Genomic DNA, 22661 nt, shown 5'->3' with positions numbered 1-22661 from the left:
GTGTGTGTGTGTGTGTGTGTGTGTGTGTGTGTGTGTGTGTGTGTACACACAGGCATAGGGGGACAGAAGACATAGTAAGTACCTCCCTGACTACTATGGGAGGTCAGGAACTACACGTAGGTATAGGGGGATAGAAGACATAGTAAGTACCTCCCAAGACTACTCTGGGAGGTCAGGAACTACACGTAGGTATCGGGGGATAGAAGACACAGTCAGTAGCTCCCTAACCACTATGGGAGGTCAGGAACTACAGACAGATCTGCCTTAACCAACAAAAGGACAGTATCTGGGCTGACCCAGATCCAACCAGTTTTGGCGCAATCGACACATTTCAATTTTTTATTCATAACTCTTTAATCATGGAGGAAGGCATCTAACATTAAATAATAGCTAATGATAAATTGCGTTTTTCTGTTAGTCAGCAATTTCTTTGACGTAATATGTTGCGTAATGTTTTGAGATACTGTTCTTTCTTGGTTAAAGCCATGCAAATAACTCTACCTGTAACCAACAAAAGGACAGTATCTTATACGCCTGTCTCACATACTGTTCATCCATGGTTAACCGCAAAGCAAATGCCTCGTCCGTTTTCACCAAAAGAACAGTATATAAGTTGTGAATATAGCAAAATACAACTAACTCGATCGACAAACGTCTCACACGAGTCTAGCTTCTCATGTCTCCCACCAGTCACAAACGCCGTCCAAAACGAAGGCATGGCTGTCATAGTATTACGTTATAATCATGCATAATACTTGACACCTTTCTGAGTCAGTTTATTGTGTAAAAACTGAAAGTAATAAGTATCATAGTGGAGAATATAAAAACCGCACTGTTGAACTCAACTATTAAGAAGGAGAACATTAGTTTTTGAATCATAAAAATCGGTTGAGAAACAAATGTTTTAAGAGTAAATATTATTTTGAAAGTTGATTTTGTGCTTGTTTGTTTATTTTGGTAACTTATTTATTTTTTGTCAGATTTTCTCGATTCCTGTATCATTTTTCATTTCTCTCAGAGACAAGATCAGTGATGTACTTTGTTTGAAATCTGACTAAAACATACATTGGCTTTTTTTTCTCCAACGAGCCTCGGCTCACTAATAAATTCAAAAGGGCACAAAGAAGGTGACGCAACTTTCAAACGGTCGTCGAGAAAAGCTCTTATCTGTAAGCAATCTCAGCAACCAATCAGTGAAAAGCTGAAAGTAATGGTGAAAGGTCAAGAACCAATAATTTGCTCTGCGAAAGTCTTGACATCACACAAGCAAAAAGTTTGAAACTGATGAAGGACCTATGAAAAGTTTGTGGGCGGGATTTTGTCATGATTGACAATCGCAAGAGTAGGATGAGATCATCTAAAGATGTTACATGATTGACATGGCCATTTAGGCATCTAAGAATCTGAACACAAGTCTGTCCCTTTGTGTCGTGCATATTGGTATTTCATTTTCAACCTTTGTGTTTTTGATACCACCCACCGGTAATTTCATTGGTCAGCCTCGCCAATCTTGACTCAACGTCTTGTCGAATTTCGTGATTCGATGATTTACTTAATAATAATATTATAGTTATCACCAGGTCATCTGACGTCATGAGGTAGCCAAATTATAATGATAACATTTATTGTCACGACTATGGATAGCAGAACGAGAATTATCCATCTGATTCTCGATTGAATGAATTTATTAGCCAATGTTAAAGTTTTCATTGGTTACTTTAAATCAAGACTCAGCGAAATATCGATAATACTAACTGGCCATTAGATAGAATTTGTCTTAAATTAAAATTGAGCTTTTATATAGCGCAATATCCACTAAACGTGCTCAATGCGCTTTACAAGTTGTCCCTGGTCAACAGCAACATTTAACATGTAGGACAGAACATAACGCCTGTTAGGCGATATTACAATTTTTCGGACAAAGACAACGCTGTTAACGGCCAGGTACTCATTTTACACCTCAGTACGGTGAGAGAATGTGAGTAAAGAGCCTTTTCAAAGGACTCAACTATGTGCCGAGCGCGAGGCTCGAACCCAGGACCTTCCGATCCAAAAGCGAGTGTCATACCACTAGACCACATATAAAATGTTAAAGATGTAAACGATTTTTTGTTCAATTGTAGAAGAAATACATGGGTATGAACAATTAAAATATGTAAAATGGCGGCTTATCAGCTGATTTCTATTAGACAAAGAAAAATCATCCTTTTCTTTCAATGAGACACCATCGTGTAATTTGTCGACATGCTATATATCATTTTGAATTCACAGATGATAGGTGATAGGGATGACAAAGGGTTTGGATGGTTGTATAGGATAGACGGGGAAAGACGGTGACATAAGATATTTCTTTTTATGGCAAACTTTTATTTCAAAAAGAGTCTGCTCATGGCTGTTCGCTAGAATAAAGTAGCAATTTACATGCAAAACAACAGATTTTTTCTAAGGGAAACATTATTATTCGCAAAAATTTCTTGTTACTGCTGTTCCAAACTTGTCAACACAAAATGTTTCAACACCAAAAAATTGTATTTACTTCGTGTGACTTAATAAGTCAAATGCGAGTAGCCAATTTCAAAATCAAAGGCATCCAAATACACCCTTATGTGAACAACGCTCTGACTGCCTTGTAAATTCATCGTTTTTGATTTTTAATAAAAAAAAAAAGATCGACCACACTAAGGAAAAAGTCGTGAAAAAGTAAATAAAAGATATTTTTTTAAAAAGCCATAATATCCTAATTGTGGCCAATCTTGGCAAAATTATATGACCATCTGGCAGCCCTGCAAGTAGCGATGTCTTCCCAAGCCGTTTCAAATGGTCCAGCCATGCTATAATATTATAATATCCGGTGTCGCCACCGTCATGCTCACGAGGGACCCCGTTCACTTTACGGGGCAGAGACGACCGACTGAGATACTGTCTTTTTGTTGGTTAAAGATGGGGCTTAAATCGGATACTGTTTCAAGCAAAATTTTTAATCGCCTCTAATTCCAAAAATACTTGAGATATGATGATTCTGACAACCTTGTAAGCTTTCCTATGTCCTAGAGTGTCCATTAAGTGAAAAAAGTGATTTTATGATTTTTTGAGAGATACTGTCCTTTTGTTGGTTCTTGTATTTTGTTTTTAAGGGTTTTACTGCACTTGCAACACATTAAGGTCATATCAGCGCCAGTAAAAAGCGGGAAAATGGGTTCGTAAATAATTCTAGAATTATAATTAGAGACCCAAGAAAAGGTAAGGAACGGGGATTTGGTTCAAACAGGAAAAACCGAGTAATCTCATTCCAAGACAAAGACAGAAAGCATGTTAGTAAGTACCTCCCTGCCCACTTTGAGAGGTCAGGAACACGACCCAGATATAGGGGGATAGAAGACACAGTAATTACCTCCCTGACCACTAGGGGGGGGGGGGGGGGGGGGGGGGCACCAAGGCAAGTCCTTTTTGTGTTGACGAAAATGAAGACATCAGAAAACTAAAGCAGCAGGCCATCAATGTATTCAACCAACTCCAAAATGTATGGAATAGAAATAACATAATTATTGAGAATAAACGAGTACAGATTTAAGAGGCACTGATTATTCCGATATTGACAAATAACTGTGGAACCTGGGGCCTCAAAAAAAAGTCTCGATTCATACCACCGCAAACAATTACGTCGGGTAATCGGTATCTATTGGTCAGAGACAATTACAAATACTGATCTCTATGAAAGAACCAGGGGCCGTGTGTTGGTCCAAGAAAAAGGAAGAAAATGGACTAGTAAAAAGTTCTAGAATTACAATTAAATTACCCAAGAAAAGGTAAGACAAAGGGGAATTGGTTCAAATATGAAACAGATGTAGATTCAAAGACAGGCCAGGCCTGTAAATGGTTGGTGAAAAAATGGTAACTTTTTGAACACGCGAAAATAGACACAACAGGACAAAAATATGGATTAATTAATAAACACAACACAGATATGACACGTCAATTGACAAGTTAAATCAGGTCACTTTCCCCGAGTTGTAAAATGAAAGGAAGAGAACAATTCCTACCCTTTTGAAGGATGTGTATCTCGTGCTTGAATTGTTGTGTAAATGTTAGCTGATGTTCGTTATTGGGTTAATTCTTATAGAAGAAGCAGAAGGAGAAGGAGAAGGAGAAGGAGAAGAGGAGGAGAGAAGAAGAAGAAGAAGAAGAAGAAGAAGAAGAAGAAGAAGAAGAAGAAGAAGAAGAAGAAGAAAGAAGAAGAAGAAGAAGAAGAAGAAGAAGAAGAAGAAGAAGAAGAAGAAGAAGAAGAAGAAGAAGAAGAAGAAGAAGAAGAAGAAGAAGAAGAAGAAGAAGAAGAAGAAGAAGAAGAAGAAGAAGAAGAAGAAGAAGAAGAAGAAGAAGAAGAAGAAGAAGAAGAAGAAGAAGAAGAAGAAGAAGAAGAAGAAGAAGAAGAAGAAGAAGAAGAAGAAGAAGAAGAAGAAGAAGAAGAAGAAGAAGAAGAGAGAAGAAGAAGAAGAAGAAGAAGAAGAAGAAGAAGAAGAAGAAGAAGAAGAAAGAAGAAGAAGAAGAAGAAGAAGAAGAGAAGAAGAAGAAGAAGAAGAAGAAGAAGAAGAAGAAGAAGAAGAAGAAGAAGAAGAAGAAGAAGAAGAAGAAGAAGAAGAAGAAGAAGAAGAAGAAGAAGAAGAAGAAGAAGAAGAAGAAGAAGATATGATAACCGGAGAAATGCATGTGTGTTGGTAGCAAAATAGAGAAGTTTGCGTGACCCTCTCTCGCTGGCTGTGGCACAGTGAATCCACGCCTAGCGGAGCGTGTAGGTGGCATAGACGGCCTAGTTTTGTTTTGTCTTTTTATGCGACAAATAAAAAGTTTTTTTTGTTGTTTTTTAAAGTCGGCATTTTGTCTTTTATTTTCTTTTTTATTGGTTCTGTTCTTTGACGTTACGAATTTTATTTTTACTATTAATTTTGTTTTTTAAATATTAGCACTTATAGAGCAAAATCGTACTGTCGGAAATCCGACAATAGATGGAAGATTTACAGGCCTACAAAGAGCACATTATCAAAGTACTTAGTTTGAGATCACCTAAAAATGTCTCATCCTGACACAAGCCAAGTGGAGTTGTCGTATCAGTAAGGCTACGGGTTCGAGCCCCCATAGCCGCGAAATTTTTATTCTTTATTGTCTTTTGGCACTTTTCTACTCACTTCATTGTTATTATCAACATAAGCGCCTGATCCAGTCATTTTTCTGAGTTCATCTATAGAATGAAAAAGTGGATAAAAGTAGAAAAGAACCAGATTTTCCTAACCTGAAGCTTTGTAAGTCGACTGGAATAACCTTTGAAGTAGGAGTAGTAGATTTTACTCATAGTGTCCACGTAATCGTCCCTCACTTCTTTAGCCACGTGTCTCTCGTTGGCCATCAGGAACTCGTTGAAGATTCTGAATATAGAAATATTGTTTTTGTTTTTAAGGATTTTACAGCGCTTGCAACACATTAAGGTCATATCAGCCACGGATGGTCAGAGAATGCGAGTAAAGAGCCTTTTCCAAGGACTCAACTATGTGCCGAGCGAGACTCGAGGTAAAAAGACCCCATATAGCTCTTTCAGTACACAGGCAGTGGAATGAAAGCTTTGGTTTTCGGAGAATACTGGACACCTTCAGCATAATGCTCATCATTGACATTGACTGAGGCAACAGATACCGGGGGGCAGTGTGGCTCAGTGGTATGGGCTTTGCTTCATAACATAAAGGTGCCGAGTTCAATCACCAACCATTGCACTGCGTGGCCTTGAGCAAGTCACCACCTCGCCTTAGCTCAATTTGCAGCGCTGAAGTGCATCTAACGCCTGGATTATTCCAGTCTTCCCTTGGAATAGACCCTGGAGACAAATTTCCCCTATGGGATGTATAAAGGGAATTTATATATAATTATTATTTCATTTCTTTATATACAGATACAGAGAAAGATACAGAAAAAGATACAGATCCAGAACTGCAGTACCTGAATTTGAGCAGAGTATTCTGTGGGATCTGGTAGTTGGTCATCGGCTTACGGAAGGCATAAATCTTCTGGAGAAGGAACTCTCGGATTTTAGCGATTGCCTGAGGATGGGGAAATAGCATGGATTACTCATTTGAGCATTTCTACGGGTCTTATGTCTTATGTCTTACGTCTTATGTCAAAATGTCTTACGTCTTATGTCAAAATGTCTTATGTCTTATGTCTTGCGTCTTACGTCTTATGTCAAAATGTCTTATGTCCAAATGTCTTATGTCTTATGTCTTATGTCAAAATGTCTTATGTCAAAATGTCTTATGTCAAAATGTCTTATGTCAAAATGTCTTATGTCTTATGTCAAAATGTCATGTCTTATGTCTTATGTCAAAATGTCTTATGTCAAAATGTTTTTTTAAAGATGAGTGGAGTATTTTAAAGTGCTCAGAGGTGCTTTACAATAGTCTTTTTGGGTTAGCGTGGAGCAATATGCCTTCCTTAATGACACTACTGGTAAAATATAGAATTATTAACGTATTATTTATTACAATTATGATTGGGTATAGAACCAGTATCCACAAATAGTGCTCAGAGGTGCTTTACAATAGTTTTTTTTTTGGTTATCACACAAGTTCTTGTTTTTATTTTGTTTTTAAGGGATTTACGGCGCTAGCAACACATTTAGGTTATATCAGCGCCAGTAAAAAGGAAGAAAATGGGATAGTAAAAAGTTCTAGAATTACAGTTAAAATACCCAAGAAAAAGTAAGACATAGGGGAACTGGGAACAAATAGGGATCAGATGTAGATTCCAAGAGCACACTATCAAAGTGCTAAGTATGAGATCACCTAAAAGTCTCATCCAGACACAAGCACAGGTCCCCACTAAGAGGAATAAACTCAAATGTTTACATATCATATATAATACATAAACAAAACATAATACAGTGCATAACAGAGAGATGATTTACAAGGAAAAAAATATCATCTTCCAAAACTAACTATACATTTGACTGTTTCCCTCCTAGCCAAGGTATCCGGCCGGGGCCAGGACAAAACCAAGTAATCTCATTCCAAGACAAAGACAGAAAGCATGTTGGAAAAAAGGTATAGGGGATAGAAGACACAGTATGTACCTCCCTGCCCACTATGGGAGGTCAGGAACCCCACTCAGTCACACAAGTTCATTCATTCATTCGACTACAACATCACCATAATAGTCAAACAAACAAACACACACACACACACTCACACATCTTGATCGAAGTTCACACAGAATCACGATAAGCAGAGAAAGATTGGTTTTCAAATGCAAGCCATGCTATAAAAAGGAAAAGAATGAGTAAAGAATGAATAAATATGAATAAGTCCCTTACCACTTTGTTTTGTTTGTTTTTAAGGGTTTTACGGCACTTGCAACACATTAAGATCATATCAGCGCCAATAAAAAGGAAGAAAGTGGGATAGTAAAAAGTTATAGAATTACAATAGGAGTCAGTAGTCTGATGTCACGCCGCCCGGCAACGGCAGCCATCTTGGTTTTAAACAAAGAAAATCATTACTTTTTATTCTTCATGCTGGCTAGAACTTTTCATATGCCTTGTGATCAGAATGTGTAAAAGTCAAAACATGATCAAATTCATGTTTTTTCTCCTCTGGATACGCTTTTATACTCGCCAGAGAAATATTTCATACGGGCGTCCGCCATTGTTCCGATAGTTTAGAGCCAGTGATACTAAGTTACCATGAGTCATTAGGAAGGAAGTGACGTTACGACTGTTGAAGAGTATTACAGCACAAACAAAACGTAAGACAAAGGGGAATTGGTTCAAATAAGAAACAGGTTTAGATTCCAAGAGCACACTATCAAAGTACTTTGTTTGAGATCACTAAGAGTCTCATCCAGACACAAGCACAGGTCCCCACTAAGAGGAATACAATCAAATGTTTTACAAATAATATATACTATAAAGAAAACATAATACAGTGCATAACAGAGAGATGATTTACAAGGAAAAAAAATATCATCTCCCAAAACTTAGCTATACATTCGACTGTTTCCCTCTCAGCCAGGGCATCTGGCCAGGACAAGGACAAACCCAAGTGATCTCATTCCAAGACAAAGACAGAAAGCAAGTTGGAGGAAAACAGATATAGGGGGATGGAAGATGCAGTAAGTACCTCTCAGTCCACTATGGGAGGTCAGGAACCCCACCCAGAGATATAGGGGGATGGAAGATGCAGTATGTACCTCTCAGTCCACTATGGGAGGTCAGGAACCCCACCCAGAGATATAGGGGGATGGAAGATGCAGTATGTACCTCTCAGTCCACTATGGGAGGTCAGGAACCCCACCCAGAGATATAGGGGGATAGAAGATGCAGTATGTACCTCTCAGTCCACTATGGGAGGTCAGGAACCCCACCCAGAGATATAGGGGGATGGAAGATGCAGTATGTACCTCTCAGTCCACTATGGGAGGTCAGGAACCCCACCCAGAGATATAGGGGGATGGAAGATGCAGTATGTACCTCTCAGTCCACTATGGAGGTCAGGAACCCCACCCAGAGATATAGGGGGATGGAAGATGCAGTATGTACCTCTCAGTCCACTATGGGAGGTCAGGAACCCCACCCAGAGATATAGGGGGATGGAAGATGCAGTAAGTACCTCTCAGTCCACTATGGGAGGTCAGGTACCCCCCCCCCCCCCCCCCCCCCCCCCCCCAGCCTTACCACTTTAACATGAAAAATTTAGTATGAATAAAATAACTAAAATATTAACTGACCAGCATGATCACTAAGCTAAGACCATCAGTTATTATGTCAGGAAGGAGTGGTCGCCCTTTATTTCAACAAAAACAGAGACACTGAAAATATTTTCTGCCATCCTGAATTAGGTTTCATAACGACAAGCAATAATCATTTAAAATTAATTTCGCTTTTTGACTTCCAAATAATGTAAATATTAATTTATTAATTTATTTGTTTTGCAATCTTCAGTGCCAATTTTAACAATTCTACAGTGTTGAAAATATTAATTTATCTTACGGTGTAAATTATAACATGTCTATACAAAAAAAATGTCCTTTTTGGGATGCAATAGAGTATTACTAGTATCATTATTATCATTATCATCATCATTATCATCATTATCATCATTATCATCATTATCATCATTATTATTATTATTATTATCATTATTATTACTATTATTATTATTATTATCATTATTATTACTATTATTATTATTATTATTATTACTATTACTATTATTATTTTTATTATTACTATTATTATTAATACTATTATTATTATTTATTATTATTAATATTATCATCATCACTATCATCATAATAATGACAGATCTACCCATTTAGTGCTGGGGAGATGGGGGGTGGGAGCTGGAAACGAAAACTCAACAGCACTCGAGATCAATCTTGGTCCCTTTGCATGTGAACCGAGTGCGCGAGTGCTCTACCAACTGAGTTACCGAGCCCCTGAAAGTCGTTGAAAGACTGAAAAAAATATAAAAAATAATAAAGATCCCCATTTGAATTAGTTACTGGATAATAGAAACAGACTGACAAACTCGAAGTGACGCACGCATTCACTGACGCACGCATTCACGGCAAGCATCCATAGAGACTGCGCGGCCATATTTCTTATTATTCATCGCATTCTAGTGCGGCTATGTGGTCTAGTGGTATGACACTCGCTTTCAGATCGGAAGGTCCTGGGTTCGAGCCTCCCTCGACGCATAGTTGAGTCCTTGGAAAAGACTCTTTACTCACATTCTCTCACCGTACTCGGGTGTAAAATGAGTACCTGGCCGTTAACAGCGTTGTCTTTGTCCGAAAAATTGTAATATCGCCTAACAGGCGTCATGTCTCGTCCTACACGTTAAATGTTACTGTTGACCAGGGACCCCTTGTAAAGCGCTTTGAGCACGTTAAGTGGATATTGCACTATATAAAAGCTCAATTTTTTTTTTTTTTTTTTTTTTTTACCTTGATCTTGAGTTTGTCCAGAATGTCTTTGACATCCAGACACGCCCGGGCGTCGCGGAACGACTGCTCCTTCACAAAGTTTATCTTGTGGTTGAGTTCATGGAGCTGCTCTTTGAAGTCATCCTCTGTGACTGGCATCTCCATGATGGACCTGATGATGGGATGACAATAATACAATAACAATGATGATGATGATGATGATGATAAATGATGATGATGATGATGATGATGATAATGATGATGATGATGATGATGATAATGATGATGATGATAAATAATGATGATGATGATGATGATGATGATAATGATGATGATGATGATGATGATGATAATAATAATGATGATTAATAATAATAATAATAATAATAATAATAATAATAATCATAATAATCATAATAATAATAATAATAATCATAATAATAATAATGATTAATAATAATAATAATCTTTAATAATAATAATAATAATAATAATAAAAATAATAATAATAATAATAATAATAATAATAATAATAATAATAATAATAATAATAATAATAATAAAACACTAAGGATGAATGAGAGAATGGCGTCGTAAAGGTGAATAAACAAGAAAAAAAAACCTTGACAGGACAGGAAATAGAATGCCCTGCCCCTTTTGTAATGAGCAAATTCGCAGGTTTTTTGTCAGCTGCAACTTACGTAATCATGAATTCTGGGATGACCATCTCATCCACGTACTGACTGAGCTCACCCCTGATGGCCTGTCTGTTCTTTAGTTTGACATTCATGGCGATGGACTGGTCCTGTAACGACTGGATCTCATGACTAATGCTACTCAAATCTCCTTGGAATCCGTTCAGCATCTCTTCCATTCTCTAAGCAACAATGAAAAATTTTATGTTTCAAATAATAAAATCTAAAAAAAAAAAGTTTTTTTCGTTTCTTTTTTAAAAAATTAAGGTCAATATCCCTATACCTGTTTATTGTCGTATTTAAAAGACGGAGATAATTCTAAATTGGCAAAGCAACGACAAACATTGGGTTGTCTCCCATGCCTGAGGTTAAAAAAAAAAAAATCAATCAATGTCATCAATGATCTACCTCTACGAGTAAAATCTCGGATTACGTTATTCGCCGATGACTGTCTAATATACCGACCAATAAAATCTGCAAATGATCAAAAATTGCTACAAGAGGACTTGAATAGTCTCGAACAGTGGGTTATTGATTGGGGAATGAAATTTAACGCAAACAAATGCTACGTCCTCAGCACAGCTAAAAAGTACAATGAGACCTACAAGTTAAACAACACCGTCCTGAAACAAGTCGACGATAACCCATCTTGGCAAAGGACTTGAAAAGGGGGAAACACATTAACAAAATAACCCAAAAGGCAAGCTGCACCCCTGCGTTTCTCCGCCGAAATCTTAGCCACGCCCCAACGTCATGCAAACAAAACGACTACCTCGCACTTGTGAGATCACAATTGGAATACGGAGCAGTTGCCTGGGACCCCTACCTGAAAGAGGATATTCAAAAACTTGAGAGTCCAGAGACAAGGCGCCCGGTTCATAACTGGGAACTATAAGAGCAGAACCCCAGGCACAGCGTACACAACGACAACAGTTTAGTTGAGACGGTATCCCGTTCCTGACACCTGCTGACCCGGTCACGGTGAGCGGTCAATCACCGAGAGGAATTTACCTAACGGGGATTGCCGTTTCGCTCAATTTAACAATGTTTTGTTTTATTGTCTGTAAGACATCCATATTGAATGAGTTGAAATATCACTACTTGGTATAAAAGTTTATATTGTCTACTTTTACTGTGTTTTTTATTTTTTCATAGTATTACTAGATTTCTCAATATAAGTTATCAAAGAACGGTAACAAATTACACAAAGAATATAGTGGGTGCAACATTTCAAAAATTAGAGAGAAAAAAAATGTTGTTATGGATTTGTCTGAATTTTATGTATTATAAAGACAAGATGTAAATACTTCTCCTCACAAAAAACGTAGTAGTCCTCAGCAAAAGTATATCCGCTACGAGCATTCAAACTTGTCAGGGTAGTTTGGGGCTGGTCTTTAACTGCATTGCGTTGATGACAAATCGCATTTTATTCATATCATTGATAATGCCAGATGCTCTTTTTTCCAATTTTGCTGTTGTTTGGTGACAGCTCTCTGTGCCTTGTTCTCCAAGAAGTCCAAGTCCAAACTTATATTGAGTGATGTGTGATATGCAGTGGTACTCAAGGAAGTGTTGTTTTGGGATTATTTTATTTGGAAAATATTTTCTGTATGTATCCATGTAATGTTTTATTGCACTTTGAATATATTTGATTGTGTCTGCTTTGATCGATTTTGTGTGTGAAATAAAGTTGTGCACATGACTATAGGCCTTGTTTATATTGTTGAAAATTAATCCAATACTGCAAGCGTCGTCAATGATGAGTGGGTCGTGGGTGCAGTTCTTGTTTGTTGGATAATTGTAAGTGTAGACTTTTTCTTGTAAGTATTTGTGGCAGTGGTTGCCAATGAATGATCTGCTGTGGTAAGCCTGTTGTGTAATGCGGTATTCTGTCCAATTCAGAAGCAATAGGACCATCCATGAGGGTGAGTGGCTCGTGCATGAGATTTGAAAGTCTCTCCTGCGTTTCGTAGTTTGTTGTTATATTCTACTCTGTCGATATCAAACATGCAAGTGCAACCCGTTTCAAGGTTGATTTATTTATTATTAGCATCTTGGCAATGAGAAAATACAAAGAAGCTAATGAGTCGTGTGTTCAATGTGCTTTATAATGTGTACTTTTTATTCATAAATTATGAGTGTGCTCCTTGCTTGTCCAATGCCGTGTCAGTCCCATAGACTAAAAGAATGTCATTAGAATAATTTGAACATTTAAATGGTTTCTTGCGGGCATGTTTCTATTTCTGTGTTAAACAAATCATACCACATGTCCTACATAATGAATTCACTGCTTGGTTATGACTTGCAGTTGTGTGGTCCATGCTGTAAGAGAAAATTCAAAATTGACTGAGCGATGTAAGCAATGATATAGTGAATTAATGAATAAAATGAGTTTTAAAACACTCTGTATTACTTCTCATATCCACGCATACCATAACAGCGAACATAAAATTTGGAAAAAGAAAAACCAAATACTTCACCCAATTTGGTGAAAGAAAGGGGGAGCAGGAAAATTATAACAAGCAGTTGAGCTACGTTGAGGCCCAACACACAATGTCATTTAAAATTAAACATTAGCAAGATGATTCAAATTATGCAATTTAAAAATCTAACTCATCATTGAAAAAAATAAAAAAATAAAAATATAATTAACAATAAAACCGCAGCGAAATATTACGTTTCAAGAACAAGGCTAAAGAAGTAATATCATTATTACCTGACCTACCGCGGAAAAATAATCATTACAAAATAATGAAAACTGAAGAGTAAATAAAACTTACCTCATTTCGTAGAAAAACTTGTGCCTTGTGAATCACCAAAAAAAAAATGAAATTTATAGGAACGTTTTTTTATAATCCTGAGGTAATTACAAGTAATTTTATTTAAATGTTATTGAAAAATAGGTGAATTTGAATCACAGCTTGTGGAATAAGTACTGGAGATATTGAAATAAAAATTGGACCGATGGAAAGAGGAGGTCTGCGAGAATTCTTTGCATTTGGGTGTAATTCCATCGTCACAAAGATCGTGAGGTTAATTGGTAAGGAAATCGTCCATTGGTATCACCCAATGCACGTCAAATCTACGTTCTGGGAATTGATATCGGCTGACCACTGTTGACTCCGGTTACCTGTCGGGTGAGGTTACGTCGGCGCTCGGAACAGCGGGAAACTAAACGGTCAGATTTATAGTGCAGTTTAGACGCTGTGCAGGACGCATGACAAAAATTACAAGTCCAAGGACTTGACTGTTAAGAGTGAATTTTGTTTTAAATTAAAAGAAAGAAATCCGTCGCTTTATTCCGAAAATCGCAAATTTCTGCAGATCCGAGCAAAACCACCGGCTCTGTCTAATAATTGATTGATTGGTAATTGATGGCAAACAGGACATCAGTTGATAATGATAAAAATGATCAAAACGTTGAATTTCTCAAAATTCTAGGTTGGAGTTGAGACTTTTCTTCTGACTTCCCTTTCCACCTAGCAGTGACTGGCTTGCTGGCTTGTTAGATTTGATGGAAAGTACTCCAATAGAATAGAAAAAAAAAAACTTTAAAAAAAGCGTTAGCTTTTATATAGCACAATATCCACTAAACGTGCTCAATGTGCTTTAAAGGGTCCCTAGCCAACAGCAACACATAACATGTAGAATGAGACATGACGCCTGTTAGGCGATATTACAATTTCTTAGTTTTACTGGACTTAATCTCCAGTCCAAAGAGTAGCAAGCAATTGCTCTTTTTCCTGTTTCACACTATAAAAACCGGGATAAACTCTAAATTGAGTCACAACATTAAACCCCTAGCTTAACAGGTTATTTGCCACTGAATTTGTGAAACAAACAAAAAAAAAATAAATAAATACCAAAATAAATAAATAAATAAATACTAAAAAAAAAAAAAAGAGCAAAGATGGTGAGATGTATGGGGGGAAAAAACTCTTACCTCTAGTATGGTGTCACAGGCCACGATCTGCTTGTGCAGACTGGCAATGTTGTGGCTCTCCTTGATGTCTGGACAACTATCGTTAAGGCCTCGTAGTCGTATCATCTTGCATTTCAACAAAGTCAAATCAACCAACCCTAGGGGTTGTAATACGTATTGAAATATATTGGAATTGTTAGGATATGTTTAATTATGTTAGGGTTTTTTCTAGCAGTACGCATCTTGTGTTGTGCATGTTTTGCATGCGAGTGTGAATGTTGACTGCGTGAACGTAGTAGCACTTTTTGGTGCTTAGAAACATCGTAAGACGTTGTTTGTGTATTAAGTTAGTTACTAAAACAACTCCATCCTGGATGGTCGTAATATGTATTGTCGTAATATGTATTGTCGTAATATGTATTGTTGTAAAATTTCCATCTGATTAATAATAATCAAATTGAATTAACATAGTCCAACCCGGTGTCGCTCCAGGGGTCAAAAGTCATCTAATAATAAATAATGCTGAAAACTTATATAGCGTTATAACTCTGATACACCAGACTCTAAGCTCTTAAATTACAAATTACTTAGGCTGAAACATAATCATTTACACACACAAGCACACACACACACACACAACACAACACACAACACAAACCAAACCTATCTTGCTTCTCATACCATCTACTAAAATCGAAACATATGTTTTAAGCGAACGTTTAAATATAGACAAAGATTCTTTTTCACGAATGCTCTGCGGTAAGGCGTTCCAAATAGAGGGTCCGAAATGAGAAAAGGATCTGATTCCAGCATTATTCCGAATTCGAGGGACAACTAGTTTTGTGGAATCACTGGCCGAACGTAAGGGGCGGGGTATTGAATATCTTTCAATTAGTTCCGAAAGGTAGGAAGGGGCAGTACATTCAAGACAACAATACACTAAAACACAAGCTTTGAATTTAATCCTTTTCTCAACAGGCAGCTAATGCAGGTCATGAAGTAGAGGTCCGGCAGAGTCGCACCTACGCTTCATGAATACTAGTCTGGCAGCGCTGTTTTGGACAATCTGAATAATCCAATCTGTGAATGTTGACAGCGTGAACGTAGTGGCACTTTTTGGTGCTTAGAAACATCATAGGACATTGTTTGTGTATTAATTTAGTTACTAAAACAACTCCATCCTGGATGGTCGTAATGTGTATTGTCGTAATGTGTATTGTCGTAATGTGTATTGTCGTAATGTGTATTGTCGTAATGTGTATTGTCGTAATGTGTATTGTCGTAATGTGTATGGTCGTAATGTGTATGGTCGTAATGTGTATGGTCGTAATGTGTATGGTCGTAATGTGTATGGTCGTAATGTGTATTGTCGTAATGTGTATGGTCGTAATGTGTATTGTCGTAATGTGTATGGTCGTAATGTGTATGGTCGTAATGTGTATGGTCGTAATGTGTATGGTCGTAATCTATCGTGTCTAAAGATCATGCTTTGGGTAAAAATACATCTGAAGTTGGTTTTTTAGTTTTGTTTTGTTTGTTTTTATTTTGTTTTTTTGTATTTTTGTTAGTTTTTTTTTGTTGTTTTTTTTTTTTGGTGGGAGGGGGGAGTTCGGATTTTCAACTAACAATAAAAATGTTACTTTTAACTTGTTTTGTTTATTTCAAGGGTTTTACGGCGCTTGCAACACATTTAGGTCATATCAGGCGCCAGTAAAAAGGAAGAAAATAGGATAGTAAAAAGTTCTAGAATTACAATTAAAGCATCCAAGAAAATGTAAGACGAGGGGAAATGGTTCAAATAGGGAACAGATGTAGATTCCAAGAGCACACCGTCAAAGTACTTAGTTTGAGATCACCTAAAAGTCTCATCTAGATACAAGCATAGGTCCCAACTAAGAGGAATACACTCAGATGTTTACAAACCATATAATATAATAAGTAAACTACACATAATACAATGCATAACAGGGAGATGACTTACAAGGAAAAAAATATCATCTCCCAAAACTATAACTATACATTCGACTGTTTCCCTCCAAGCCAAGGAACTCCGACCAGCGTCAGGACAAAACGAAGTAATTTCATTCCAAGACAACAACAGGAAACAATTGGAAAACGGGTATGGGGGAATAGAAGACACGGCATGCACCTCCCTGCCCACTATGGGAGGTCAGGATCCCTGCCCAGTGGGAAAGACTAATTGATTACTCCCCCCCCCCCCCCCCCAATATTTTGACAATCCAGAAAGGATACAATCCTATAAGCCGACTGAAATTTTTCTTCTAGAAAATTATTTTAAAGATGAGACAGTAATTGTTTCAAAACAAGCTTTTCCAAGATTTTAGAGAGAAAAGGAAGATTAGAGACAGGACGATGTTTTTTTTTTTAAGTTCTCTTTTTCTAGATCAGGTTTTTTTCAAATACGGGTAACTGGTGACTCCCTCCCCCCCCCCCCCATTATTCTGACAATTCAAACGGATACAATCCTGGACCGATTCATTCTCCACCGTCAAAAGATCGTCTTCGATTTCCTTTGAATATTGGCGCAAGTCAACACCCTGAGGAACATATGGAAAAGGAAGATAATTATACACACCTGCTTAACTCTCCTTATCAATCAATTTCAGTATTCTAATAGCAGGCTTACCCAGCAGAAAAATAGGTTTTTTAAACTCAAATAAACTCTCTACAAAACAACTTTATGCTCTTATTAATTAAAACAAAGATCATTCTTCAAAGTTTGTGATGTACAAAATCAATCTGAATAAATAAAATGTATATTGAGTCGAAACAATGTGACGATTTTGATGAAAGTGGTAAGGAGATGGTTAAGATATCGAAAAAAGTCATCAAAACCTATTGAAAAATGAACTTTTATATAGCGCAATATCCACTAAACGTGCTCAAAGTGCTTTACAATGGATCCCTGTCCAACAGCAACACTTCACATGTAGGACGGGATGATACGCTTGATAGGCGATATTTCAAATTTGTTTTCGGACAGAGACAACACTGTTAATAGTCAGGTACTCATTTTACACCCGGGTACAGTGAGAGAACTTGAGTAAAGAGCCTTTTCCAAGGACTCAACTATGCGGCGAGCAAGGCTCGATTGAACCAAGGACTTTCCAATCCGAAAGCGAGTGTCATACCACTAGACCACATAGCCGCTTGGTTTGGTACCAGACTATGTTTTGTTTTTGTTTTTAAGGGTTTTTTTTTTGTTTGTTTGTTTGTTGCTTTAGGTCTCTTCCAACACAATTGAGGTTATATGAGAGACCGCTGAAACAAAAAAACAAGCAATCTAACAAAAAATAGTACAAATGTAAATCAAAATCATAACCTAAAGATATCATAAGCTAAATTATAAATAACCAAGAACAAACAGGCAGAAGATTTACAGAAAAAAAAATATCCCCTGTCAAAAATACAATCACAAACCAAAGAAGCAGGATAGGCTAGTAAAGAGAAGAAGAAACGACATCAGTATCGGATCGTACACCCATGCGGACATCATAGGTATATGATTCAAGGGTGATGCTCCCATCCAATCACCCGCTTTTTAAGGGTTTTACGGCGCTTGCAACACATTCAGGTCATATCAGCGCCAGTAAAAAGGAAGGAAATGGGATAGTAAAAAGTTCTAGAATTACAACTAAAGCATCCAAGAAAAGGTAAGACAAAAGGGAATTGGTTCAAATAGGGAACAGATGTAGATTCCAAGAGCACACCGTCAAAGTACTTAGTTTGAGATCACCTAAAAGTCTCATCCAGACACAAGCCCAGGTCCCAACTAAGAGGAACACACTCAAATGTTTACCAATCATATAATATAATATGTAAACTAAACATAATACAATGCATAACAGAGAGATGATTTACAAGGAAAAAAATATCATCTCCCAAAACTATAACTATACATTCGACTGTTTCTCTCCCTGCCAAGGAACTCCGGTCAGGGTCAGGACAAAACTAAGTAATCTCATTCCAAGACAACGACAAGAAATAATTGGAAAACGTCTAAGGGGGGGATAGAAGACACGGCATGCACCTCCCTGCCCACTCTGGGAGGTCAGGATCCCCACCCAGTGGTACCAGACTACATAATGTTATACAGTATTTGACCTTGTATTGGATTTTTGGACGACTGAATTAGCCCGACAGTGGAAGGGAGGCCTATATCCGACAGTGGAAGGGAGGCCTATATCCGACAGTGGGAGGGAGGCCTATATCCAAGGATACGAAATAGTCAATATTATTGAATCATGCGACTATGTGGTCTAGTGGTATGACACTCGCTTTCAGATCGGAAGGTCCTGGGTTCGAGCCTCGCACAAACATAGTTGAGTCCTTAGAAAAGGCTCTTTACTCGCATTCTCTCATCGTACTCAGGTGAAAAGAGTACCTGGCCATTAACAGTGTTGTCTCTGTCTGAAAAATTGTAATATCACCTAACAGCACAGGCGTCATGTCCTGTCCTAAATGTTAAGTGTTGCTGTTGGCCAGGGATCCATTGTAAAGCACTCTGAGCACGTTTAGTGGATATTGCACTATATTAAAATTCTCAACAAAAAAAAAAAACAAAGCTCAAGAGGTCAGAACTGTTCAATTTCATATAAAAATCATCGCTAAAGTCAATAAATATGGACATATCAGAAGACTAAGTATAATGTTCAAGCAAGTCCAGATTAGAAGTAGATTTTACTTGAAAGTGTTTGGTTTTTTTTGGGTTTTTTTCAAGGGTTTTACGGCGCTTGCAACACATTCAGGTCATATCAGCGCCAGTAAAAAGGAAGAAAATGGGATGGTAAAACGTAATAGAATTACAATTAAAGCACCCAAGACAAGGTAAGACAAAGGGGAATTGGTTCAAATAGGAAACAGATGTAGATTCCAAGAGCACACTATCAAAGTACTTAGTTTGAGATCTCCTAAAAGTCTAATCCATACACAAGCACAGGTCCCCACTAAGAGGAATATACTCAAATGTTTACAAATCATAATATGTTAACAAAATACAATACAGTGCAAAACAGAGATGATTTACAAGGAAAAAAAAGTATCTCCGAAAACTAACTATACATTTGACTTTTTGACTTTTTTTCCCCCTCAGCCAGGGCCTGGACAAAACCAAGTAATCTCATTCCAGAACAAATAGGGATCAGATGTAGATTCCAAGAGCATACCACCAATGCACTTAGTTTGAGATCACCTATAATTCTCATCCAGACACAAGCACAAAACCCAACAAAGAGGAATACACTCAAATGCTTGCATTATACATTAAAAATAACAAATATAATAACACATAACAGAGAGATGATTTACAAGGAAAAAAATATCATCTCCCAAAACAATAACTATGCATTTGACTGTTTCCCTCCCAGTCAAGGACTCCCGCCAGGGTCGGGACAAAACCGAGCAATCTCACACCAAGACAAAGACAGAAAGTAAGTTGGAAAACAGGGGGATAGAAGACACGGTAAGTACCTCCCTGCCCACTGATGATGATTGGACATGGAGAAATGCAACGAATGCATAGAAAATGTTTTTCATATCAACGAATGCATAGAAAATGGTTTTCATATCAACGAATGCATAGAAAATTTGTTTTCATATCAACGAATGCATAGAAAATGGTTTTCATATCAACGAATGCATAGAAAATGTTTTTCATATCAACGAATGCATAGAAAATGGTTTTCATATCAACGAATGCATAGAAAATGGTTTTCATATCAACGAATGCTTAGAAAATGGTTTTCATATCAACGAATGCTTAGAAAATGGTTTTCATATCAACGAATGCTTAGAAAATGGTTTTCATATCAACGAATGCATAGAAAATGGTTTTCATATCACAGTCAAAGGCAAACTCACTTTATTCAAGGCTTCTTTCACAATGTCATCATCTAGGTTCTGCTGTATGTGAACTGAAAATGCATTTCATAAAACATGAGTTAGCCTTCTATCACATAAAACATGAGTTAGCCTTCTATCACATAAAACATGAGTTAGCCTTCTATCACATAAAACATGAGTTAGCCTTCTATCACATAAAACATGAGTTAGCCTTCTATCACATAAAACATGAGTTAGCCTTCTATCACATAAAACATGAGTTAGCCTTCTATCACATAAAACATGAGTTAGCCTTCTATCACATAAAACATGAGTTAGCTTTCTACTTCTATCACATAAAACATGAGTTAGCTTTCCACTTCTATCACATAAAACATGAGTTAGCCTTCTATCACATAAAACATGAGTTAGCTTTCCACTTCTATCACATAAAACATGAGTTAGCCTTCTATCACATAAAACATAAGTTAGCCTTCTATCATGAACATCAAAGTTGTCCAAAATGAACAGAGAATGATTTTTTGTTTTTTTCTCCACAAATTGACTTTATTCTATTAGAATTAGAGCATTTGCATAGCACAAAATCCACTAAATGGGGGAGTCTTTCCACAAGTTCCCAGCAGTGAAGGGCAAATGTCCCATTGGAAAAATAAAATACTGTTAGGCGATATTACAATTTTTTTCTTTCCGACAGAGACAACGCTGTTAACGGCCAGGTACTCATTTTAAAGTTGAATACAGTGAGAGAATGTAGAGTAAAAAGCCTTTTCCAAGGACTGAACGATGCGCCACTCAGAGAGGGAATTGAACCTTGAAGCTTCCAATCCAAACACAAGTTCATACCAACCATAGATCCCACGATTCAAAATTGTTAGGAACCCCAGGTGAATTGGTTCAAATAGGGAACATGTAGATTCCAAGAGCACACTATCAAAGCACTTAGTTTGAGATCACCTAAATGTCTCACCCAGACACCAGGAGAAGATCCCACAAAGAGGAATACACTCAAATGCTTACATTATACATTTAAATAAACATAATACATAACATGATTTACAACCAAAAAAAATATATCTCCCAAAACAATAACTGCATTTGACTGTTTCCCTCTCAGCCGAGCATCACGGCAAAACCAACATTCCAAGACAAAGACAGAAAGCAAATTGGAAAACAGATATAGGGGGATAGAAGACAGTAAGTACCTCCCTGCCCACTATGGGAGGTCAGGAACCCCACCCAATGATATAGGGGGATAGAAGACACAGTATGTGCCTCCCTGTCCAAACTCCCACCCAGTGATATAGGGGGATAGAAGACACAGTAAGTGCCTCCCTGCCCACTATGGGAGGTCAGCAACCCCACACAGTAAAGGTACACTTCACCAGATCTAACAGACCCAGTTACCAAATCACAGCTAGATTTGAAAAGGATCAGCTCAATGAACAAAATACAAAGGAAAGGAAAAATTGCCCAGATAAAAAGTGACGGCACCCGATTCTTTAACAGTGCCTGGACACTGAGCGTGTACAACATGGTACAGGACTTGACAAGAGGATGAAGAAGAATGAGGAGGGGGGAGGAGGAGAATGAACATGAAAAGGAGGGAGAAGGAGAAGGATGGGGGAGGATGAGGAGAAGAAGAAAATGAAGACTGAGGCAGAGAGATAGGCATAGATGAAAATGAAGATGAAGACATAGAAGAATATGATGAAGAAGAACACCAACTGCGATGACGACGACAACAATGACGACAACAACACAAACATTAATGTAATAAATATAAACCTACTGTCAACTTCATCCAGGAGAAAATCTTCAGAGGTGAAATCAAGTTCCCCTATATTGAGATTGGTCTCCATCAAGTTCTGCATTTTGGATAGAGAGAAACATACAAAGATTGTCAGGATTTCCGTAGTTTCACAGCACGCCTAAATAGATTTTTTTTTAATTTTAACATCGGTGGGTGGAGGAGGAGGACGACTCCTTCAACCCCTTTCAAACTTTCAATAATTGATGGGCAGCATAGTAAGTAATTAGTCACAAACGTCAACAAACTCAACGTCAACAAACTCAGAAAGTTGTTTTTGAAATTAGGAAAATAACACTAGGAAAAATTAAACTCATCTTAAATCTTAAATCGTAAAATTTTTTATTGGACATTGCACCCAATTGAAAGTCCATGATGGCCAATGGATTAGGTTGAAGTAATACCTAGAATA

General features: G+C 37.3%; 1 protein-coding gene across 1 annotated transcript in view; it reads right to left on the bottom strand.

The window, feature by feature from the left end:
• Nucleotides 1–22661, bottom strand: part of LOC144980355 (vacuolar protein sorting-associated protein 52 homolog) — a 68026-nt gene that overhangs the window by 44217 nt on the left and 1148 nt on the right. Inside the window, 8 exon segments of the mRNA XM_078928041.1 lie at nt 5285–5417; nt 5983–6083; nt 9985–10135; nt 10665–10840; nt 14602–14669; nt 17063–17138; nt 20461–20513; nt 22232–22307. Coding sequence (XP_078784167.1) covers nt 5285–5417; nt 5983–6083; nt 9985–10135; nt 10665–10840; nt 14602–14669; nt 17063–17138; nt 20461–20513; nt 22232–22307 — 834 coding nt within the window.

Source organism: Berghia stephanieae, chromosome 9 (genome assembly GCF_034508935.2).
Source record: "Berghia stephanieae isolate SIO BIC M18660-M18661 chromosome 9, UCSD_Bste_1.3, whole genome shotgun sequence".
Taxonomy (NCBI): domain Eukaryota; kingdom Metazoa; phylum Mollusca; class Gastropoda; order Nudibranchia; family Aeolidiidae; genus Berghia; species Berghia stephanieae.
Note: the sequence above shows the minus strand (reverse complement) of the source record. Positions and strands in the feature narration are given on the sequence as shown.